The 9,334-nt window shown below is 36.5% G+C and overlaps 1 protein-coding gene across 2 annotated transcripts in view; it reads right to left on the bottom strand.

Annotated features, from left to right (window-relative positions):
- The window catches only part of LOC108671282, a 68,997-nt gene that overhangs the window by 45,589 nt on the left and 14,074 nt on the right, over positions 1 to 9,334 (bottom strand). The window contains exons 2-4 of one of the 2 annotated variants that reach the window (XM_018158790.2): positions 6,050 to 6,238; positions 4,770 to 4,940; positions 667 to 2,392 (exon numbers count right to left, since the gene is read on the bottom strand). The exons of the other annotated variant lie outside the window; for it this stretch is intronic. Coding sequence (XP_018014279.1) covers positions 1,716 to 2,392; positions 4,770 to 4,940; positions 6,050 to 6,238 — 1,037 coding nt within the window. The 3' untranslated portion in view covers positions 667 to 1,715. Of the gene's footprint in view, positions 1 to 666; positions 2,393 to 4,769; positions 4,941 to 6,049; positions 6,239 to 9,334 lie in introns of those variants that run through there. 2 annotated transcript variants of the gene reach the window in all.

Genomic DNA, 9,334 nt, shown 5'->3' with positions numbered 1-9,334 from the left:
TCAGTTGGTTCTTATAAAAGTGTGTGGCCGACAAGAGATGCTTCTGAGAGTCAGTTTTGAAGATGCCGATTGTTGACGAAACACTGAAGGCAGCAAGAATTTTTTCACTGATTTGCAGTAGTTTCAGAAATGATATATACGGCCGCAATGGGCGATATTTTAGAGCGAAGGGCTACTTTGGCGACCATTGACGCCTCCACGTCGGCCTAAATGTATGCACGTTTTTTGTCGAGCGCTTGAGATTCGAACATTTGACTATCAAAGCCTCCTGATAGAGAAAATAAAGTAAAATAAATACTCGACGTTATTTAGTTAATTTGAATAGGAAAACAGTGCCAGGCTAAAATTTCTATATGAGCATTAAAATTTATTGATCTAATTAGCTGCATATGAAAACTTTGATATCAAAATGGAAGACACTTTAATGAAAATAAGTTAATAGAACAAGATAACGGTCCAAACGTACAAAAAGAAATCTTATAACTAATTCAACACAACTGTTTGTCCCGGGCAGAATTAATAGTTTTATTATTGGCGAGAAGAAAATTGTGTTAAATAATAAATTTGCAACAGTACCAGGGAAGACATTCATGCGTAGTTCGCAAAGAGCTGCGTGTGACAAAGAAAAGCGAGGTAAGAGCATGAAGGCAGAATTACACAAATATATACATGAAATATTTTCACTTGATCATCTTAATAAATATGAGATTTACTATACGAGAATATCACTATATTCATATTAATATCCTACGCGAACTGTCGTTACCAAGGTGGTCTTCAACAGGAATGCTTTTGGTTTGCCAAATTAGGCTATAAAGATTGAAATTTCTTTGATTGATCCGATAACTGTTGAAAAAATGTAATGAAAATTAGTTCCAAAGGGGATGGAATCTTGAAAAATATGCCACGTACATTATATTATACGTGCACGATATTCTTAGGAAGAAAAAAAAAACTGCCCGTTTTAGTGTTGCGTTCACCAACTTTGGATATTCATGGATTCATTACGAAGTTTGTTTCTGCTAAACATTATTTCTACCAACATTATTGTTTCTTCTGAACAGTGTAGAACATTTAAATAAATGTTCCATAAAATAATTTATAAATTTTGTCGCAATTGATAATTTAGAGAGTAACTTCAATGATAAAAGTTTAAAATAGCTGGAGAAACAGCACACGTTGACCTGCGCACGCGGAAAAGCTAGTGCATGCAAGTGTGCACAAGATCCGAATGGGTAATGCGATTATGTAATTATTTCAATCGTCATCTAGTTTCCGAACTTATACTAGTGATTTCAATATGAAACTTAATTTTCGACAGCATTGAAAAGTTGGCCAGTGATCTGCACAGCAATGCATTCATATTTCCTTTTCACTCCTGTACGCAATATCACGATCTCACACATTTTGATCGGTCGCTAAGCGAACACAATTGATTAAAAAATGCAATACTTAGGTTACCCCTCGCCTGAAGGTCGCACTAGCGGCGTTAAAATAAATTTCTATAGAACAATTCATAACTTGAGATGAAAAAATATAATATAGTATAGATTAAAAACCTGTTACGATCATAGACATTAACAAACGTTTTCACAGTCATTTTATAATCTTGCTAGAAGTTCACACACTTTTCAAACGATGGGATGAAACATTGCTTAAAATATAATGAGTACAAACACAACACAAGTACAATGTCGGTAGGAATTGTAGTATCATCAAGTAACTTCATTTCGAGTTTGATTTTTGATTCTTTGTCTTCTTCTTCCTTTCCTCCTTTTCCTCAAAATTTTTCTTCTCGACTTTCGGCCCTGCTCCATCTGAATCATGTTTTCTTCCATTTCGCTGATATTCATCCTCGGCTCTAAGTCTATTAATCGTTTTGAAAACTTTCGTTTCTTGTTTCGCATTCTATTCCTTCGCCTCCGTCGCCGACGTTTACCATGTCGTCGCTTGACTCGACCGCGACGCCGTATCAACTTCCACGCCGCCTGGCGTTGATTTTTCGCAATCCTGTCATGAAACAATGAATTTTCCTCGGGACTATGCACCATGACACCGTACACCTCCTGCTGCGCTGACGAATCATTAATAGTTGGGCCACTGCTGTAGTAACTCATTCGCCCGAAAGAAGTCGTATTCGGATTTTCTCTGACAGTTTCTGCAAGTCCCGACCAAATTGTTTTATTGAAACCACCAAGCCGCTTATTGTTGAATTCTCTCCAAATATTTTGAAGGTAATCTTCTTTCTGTTTCCTATCTCGACGTGATTTCGGTGATGAGAAATCTTGCATTTTTTTCTTGTCGAACTTTAGTGAGGAGTGATGGCGGTCTGGAGTCGCATCCTCGATGAGGTTCGAGGTCACGTTTCCGAGCCATAAGTCGTCATGGGAACCTGCAAAGAAGTCATTTAATTATCGAGTCAATTAATGATAGCTGTAGAGAAACAGTAATTAAATACTAGATCATATTGTATCCTATATCCCAAAGGAGCCGTTACTTTAGCCTAGCATGGAATGGAAGGAAACTTCGCAGTTATACAGGTATTAAATATAACGCCGAGAATAATTCGGAAGGAATACTATGGGGATATTATTCTTACATTACAACTTCGGTTTAACATTACATACATTTTAGATTCAGCCTTATTACTAAAATCTACGAGTATGTACAAAACTATTGTGCTGCTTCTTCATGAAGTTTCTGGAGTAGAAAGCACTGGTGTGTGAGCTGGTCCGGAGTGTCAAACATGGCACAGGAAGCGACCTAAAGTTCCAGGAAATGACGCCCCAATATTTCCACACTTTGATAACTCTTATCGCTCACACTGTCCACAGAACAGCCTGCAAGAGCTGCAAAAAGTTTGCTCAGACAAGGCACCATCAAACGTGGCGTGGCAAGACGAGGGCACCGTCTGTCGGCGCTGCTATTCGACGTATTGTGGCAATTCGGATTGAATTTTTTGAGAATGAAGGCAACTGGGATCGAATTTTTAGAGAACGTTATTCATGTTCCTCTGTAGTAGAGTAGATTTTTTAATTTGGATTCGATTTTTGAAGTGAGTACCTTGCAACCGCATAGATGAACTCCCAAAACGGGGAGGAGATTATGGTTTTTGTTTGTGTTGACTGGCCTATCTTGCATATTTGGGTTCGACTAAAAACATGGGCTCTGCAAAAATTGGAGAAACTTCGAGTGAACAATATTATCGTTAAATTTGTTTCTAGTGTGTGTTATACAAACTTGAGGTTATAATGGAATCATTATTATATAGTATTTTATATGGTATTAGAACCATTATAGTATTTTGAACCATTATTTTATGGCTCAATCGATCCCAAATAATATATGCACAGCATTCGCCAGCAAAAGTTTATAATTTACATTAAAATTATAGGCCGAAATGAAAATGTAGGTTTGTTCAGTGAATTATTCGATAACTTAAATAGCATAAGTAAACATATGTCAATTTTAAATCTACAAGGAAAATTGCGCAAAAATTGGGCCAATGTAAAATTAATAAGGTACAGCAGTTCAAAAACAGAGTAAAAGGTGCTATCTCAAAAAAAAAAAAAAAAAACAATAAATACAGTCTCCCACTTTTGGTAGCTTCACATATGCTCAAAAAATAAAACCTTAAAAAGATAAATATTTGTTAACGAATCAAGTGCTGCTTCTATCTGTACAATTATGTGTGTCAGGGAAACAAAATACAGACCTACGGGCCATCGGAGATACAGATTATATGCATATTACCAATAATCGGATTACATTTCCTGCGTTCAGTTCTCGCTACGCTGCAATTAAGAAGCCAGACTTTCGAACAAACGTTCTTTGCAGACATGAAGAAATGTTGTTGAATGAGCAAAGTGAGGCTTAAGATGAGGCCTAATGACATACGCCAACTGTAACTGCCGCCAATTGCTGCACTAGAAACATTACAGGCTTAGGAACCAAGCCTGCAGAATGTCTCTGACTCATCTCGCGGCAGCAGTGACTAGCCTTAGCCATTAATTCTCCAGTGCATGAGCCAGAAGTTAACTTGTATGAATTGCCTTTGTTTCAAATGGAGGTGGGATTTTTTATTTGAATGTAAGAATTGATGGAGTTTCGAGCCGTTGTTTGACGTATATGGACAAAGCTTCCAGCACAATTATAAATTAGCATTCAAATTCAACATACATGGCCGATAAAGTTATCTTGCAGCGTTGAAATCCGGTTTTGGCAGCAAAGAATTTCAGAATATTGGAAGAGTGGAAGTGGTAGTGAAACTTAGTATTTAAGTTAAACGATCTATTTTAATTTACTGCTGCAATAAAGAAATATAAAAGTATACAAGAGATTTAAATTTTGATATTCTGTCCATCATGAGGTTGCGATAGATAAATTAATTCAATATAAAACGGTAAGTGCAAATTTTCAACAGGCACTCAAAACAGTTTGACAAGTGTTTAATATCGAATTAGAAAAAAAGGTATACATCAGGGTATGCTAGTGGCAGGAATGATAAGAGAACAGAAAATTCCAGTAACAATCCGTAGACTTTTTAAACTACTCCGCTCGAAAAACATGTTTGTTGTCTTTCTTGCAGATACTTTAGACTCGTTGACAAGCTAAATTCTGTACTCTGTAACATGCTCGTCACCCGGATTTCAGTCCAGTCAAAAATCATCTGTTCTTTTTTCAGTTTTCTAAAGAAACTTTTCCAATACACCCAAAAATAAAAGCAGCAAAAAATATCCCAAATTAATAAATCCTAAAGTTACAGTAACCTGACGACGCGTGAGGGAGACGCTTCCTCTTCCTGACGCAGGTGTTGCGGTGTGGGAGAGTGCCTGTAGGACAGGCGCCCCTGCAGCGTCCTCTGTAGAGCTGCAGAGGCGGCGAGCACCTGTCGCAGTAGCGGCCTGACGAGCACTCGAGGCAGCCGTGCAGATGACAGCCTCCAGCAGTACAGGTGAAAATTAGTACTGTATTTGTACGAGTATCTTGCTCTATAAAGAAAATTACGTTATAATACCCAATAAAACGTACGTTATCTTGCTCAATAAAAACTCCAATCCACTCCATAAAATCTTACTTTATCCCACTCCATAAAATCTTTCGTTATCTCAACCCATAAAAAACGAATGTTACCATACTCCATAAAATGGATATTATCTTACTCCATAAAAAACGTATTTTATTTTAGTCCATAAGAACTTACATTATCTTACTCGCAAATTTCTATAATACAAGGGTAGGTATATGAATTAAAAAAATGGTTAACAAATATTATGTGCGGACACCCATGCACACGGTGCGGAAAGGTAGTTGCAAAGTGGACGAATCCGTTTTTAGTTAAAAAATTGTCATGTCAATGAATAAGTGGGCATTAGAATAGTGATGGAGCATCCGCTCCTAATGTTTGCTATATAACCGAAAGTTCATTACTATGTAGCAATACCTCCCCTACTCCTGCAGTTGGGATTACAGACAATTAATTAACTCTACTTACATTCGGAACATTGAAATGAAAAGGGTGCTAGTTTTAATATTGAAAGAATATGATCCGCATTTATTGTAACAATCGAATAAATTAACCATTTTGTTTTAAATTTAATTAGAGTTTTATCAATGGCGTACAGGTCTGTCCGGCGACGTCAGGAAAGGATAATCCCTGCAATTTGAGAATTCCGTTTTTCAAAAATCCTGCCATCCAATCATAAAGTTAATTATTTTAGAAACAAAATACGTTAATTAAAGAAAGACCAGTAAAACTCCTTACGTAGAATAGAATCCAATGAAACCTCCACAATAATTAAAATCAAGGAAGTTTGCGCCATGCTTGCAGCTCCAGTCATTACGGTCAAGATCGTCACGAACATTATTCAACCTTTTCTGTTCGGATACATTTATCCTTGTCACATTTACCTCAATCAATTCGTACAAAAAAAAAAAAAAAAAAAAAAAAAAAAAAAAAAAATTCGTACAATGTATAGTCAATGCTATTCGTACATAAAGGACTGTTAGTAAGTAAACAAAGAGTTAACGAAGCACAGTATTAACTCACTGATACAAAAGCGTTTCTCTAGGTCTCGAGTTTTGTAGAAGCCAGCGGGGCAGGACTTGTGGCAGGAGGCGAGCTGTCGCGCGCCTTCCCGTCGCAGGGAGAGGAAGTATGGCGCGCGACACGACAGGCAGCCGTTCACTGCCGAGCACGCGCTACACCCCGCGCTGCAGCTCAGCAGCACTGCCATCTCTGCGGGACAAGGGACCACGTAAGTCCTGATTACTATCAGTAATGATATATTTTAAACGACTATCAGTTAAATAAAGAGCCTATAATTACTATGGGAAATGTATCTATTACTCCTAAACGACTACCAGTTAAATAATTAACCCCTAATTATTATGGAAAATGTATCTATTACTCCTAAACGAATGCAGGTTTCACAAAGTAAAAAGGGTAGATTTTTCCAATGAAAAGGATAAAAAATGAGCACAAGAGCCGTAATCATTTATAAACTGAGAAAGACAATTGAGACCGAGCAAAACATATGAAATATTTCAGAACAATATGAAAAATTAGCTAAAACAATTTCATGCAAGTATTCATGATATAAAATGTTTCAGTAAAATATGTCTACAATTCTTAATTATGTAGGTAGAAAAAAATTAATGCAATTGTTTTAGATTATTACACATAATAAACACGCTAATAGCTCAATCGAGCTAAAGACCACGCTTGGTTCTTTATGAAAATGCGGATTAATTTAATAAATTGTCAAAACACTGAGAAATATTCATGTGCAGGTGTATAATTTTGAAATAGTTAAAAAAAAGCTTTCCAAGCCATTAAGTGAGTCTTGAGGAATTTTTGATAAATATAAATGTTAAAATTATGGGATGAATACTTTATATGGATGGTGCCGACACCGGCTGATCTTCTAGTAAGTTCTTAATGTCCATTTAGATATTTAGCCCTTTTAACAATGAATGCCAAAAAAAATATAATAATAATAATAAATCCACGGATACTTTTCGCCTACACATAAGCAATCGCCCACCACTACAATAAAAATGCAAACGAGGTAAAGTAAAAAAATTTGTCTGAATATTGATGATGTTCCCAATACCTGAGACTGATGTGATCCGTAAGTGTGCCAGTAAGAATGGCTTCTCTCCCCGTATATCTGAAGGACTTTGGCTTTAGCGCCTCGCCTTGAGCTCACTTAGCACTCGTCATCGCAATAAAAATCTCGAAAAATTGTCGATAAGTCTTTCGTTAAAATCTGCATATTTTTTTCGAGATTGAGTCAAGGCGATCTCCTTACCATAGGAAGTGATAATTAAAGCTCAAGGCTCCAGGTTATTTGTGCTGAAAATTTACCAAAGCGAGTAAGTTAGAAGAAAAATTAAGATTTGTTCTAATTGACAGACAATAGTGCCTTGACGAAGACTTTATAATGGGGATATGAAAATTTCTGAACTCTAGCAGTTTTAATGTCATCCAAAGCTAGTTTTAGAAATTGACTCAAACGGTCACACCGTAACCCAAATTAAACGCGTTTAAATACTGTAGCTGTACGAAAATGCTCGAATTTATGTCGTTCTAAGCTGAGCTCACATTTACACTACACGTTTTATTCTTCTGCACTAATATGCAAATGAGTTAGTGCATAACGTGTGATGGTGGCCAGTCGAGCTGTCTGCAAGCGCCGTGTGGAGTGCGCACACATGGAAGTCTATCTTCTTATTGCTGGGTGCCGTATTTAGCTCACTAGACTGTAATAAATAACCTGATTACCCTAATCAGTAGGTAAACGAGGCGTGCAGGCACGCGTGCCCACATGCTTGCCTGCATGCATATGTAGTACAACGTTCAGTTTTCTCGCTTTAAATCATTAGTAAATTTAATACTTACACTGGGAATGGCCTCAGTTGGAACTAAAAGATTAATACCAGAATATTCTTCAATAAATATACGAGCCACTTGTGAAATTACAATTTAGAAAAATATACGCTTTCAAACCTCCATTTATTTATTTGGTTGTTTTAATTCAGCCAAGAAGAAATTCTCTAATCATCTAATGCATGTCATTCCACATGCGTTCTCGATTTTACTTCTTTCGTGGACCCATGCAACGTATTGAAAAGGCTTTCAAAAACCCCGCTCATGTTGTTTTAATGGTTCATTACTGTCCATTTAGTACTGAAAACATAGAGAACAAACATGATCCGTTGTACATACGTGAGATTCATTAAGAAATTCATGCAAAATGAAATATGCCATCAAGTCCAAGATTTGAAGCAGAATTGAACACAAACTTGAGCTCTGGGTCACAGCGTCTGCATTGTTGGCCAGCGAAGCTTGCATGGAAGAAAAATAAACACAGACATTTGCAGCACTAACATTCTCGCTTCAATCGCAAAGGTCTCGATTTTTCATGTGTGTTGAGCGGAGTACAAGCAAGTGAGTGACATTATCAGTCATTACCAATCATCAGGACGAGACACAAGCGTTCACAACGCCCTCCTTGTGTCACCCTTGCCAATGCATTGCGGGTCCGTTGTCTGCTATAGATTGGACGCTAACAAATGAACCAAGTCGCAATATTATGTGTTCTGCGTCTGGGCAACAAGGTTGAACTTCAGCAGCGCCAGGAAACTAGTAGTATATATCAGAGAAAGATTTTACTCATACTAATGATTTTGAAAGAAATTGTCGTGCTATCTTGGGCATTTAAATAGAAGTTCCTTCATTGAACGACAGGCCGGTGAAACTGACATCTAGAGTCAAGGCCGCATAATGACTATCCTTAATCTATTTAAAAAAATATTTCATAAACTTAATTCTTGCTTTAAATGTCGTGCAGATAAAAATCCTGCTAATTCACATTAAAAACATTACTTTTAAATAATCCTGCTCATTCACATTAAAGTAATACTCCGAAAAAGCGAGTGAAGTTCGTTTCATACGTTCTCTCTCCATGTTGTTTATAAGGCATATTGTTATAAGTCTGAATAATTAAAGCTTTTTGAAACTTTAAATTGTACCATCGCATACTTGGATAAAGGCCAAAGAAGAATGTAGAATTTAAACAGAATTTTTATAATTAATTTAATAAAAAACAATCTCTTTACCTTGAACTTTCTATAGGAGTCAAATTTTGAAGTTTGGATCAGGGAATTGAAACATACAAACATTAAAATAGCTTGAAAATTCATAAATGAATCCCGTGTGAAATTATTGCTCTAGTTTATAACGATTATTATTAACACGTTTTTCTTAGCTTAGCTTCGCGTTTGTTTGTTTGTTTGTTTGTTTGTTGTTAACATTGACAACGAAAATTAG

This window comes from Hyalella azteca, unplaced genomic scaffold (genome assembly GCF_000764305.2).
Source record: "Hyalella azteca isolate HAZT.00-mixed unplaced genomic scaffold, Hazt_2.0.2 contig2483, whole genome shotgun sequence".
Classification (NCBI taxonomy): Eukaryota; Metazoa; Arthropoda; class Malacostraca; order Amphipoda; family Hyalellidae; genus Hyalella; species Hyalella azteca.
The sequence above is the reverse complement of the archived record's forward strand: the minus strand, read 5'-3'. Positions and strand labels throughout refer to the sequence as shown.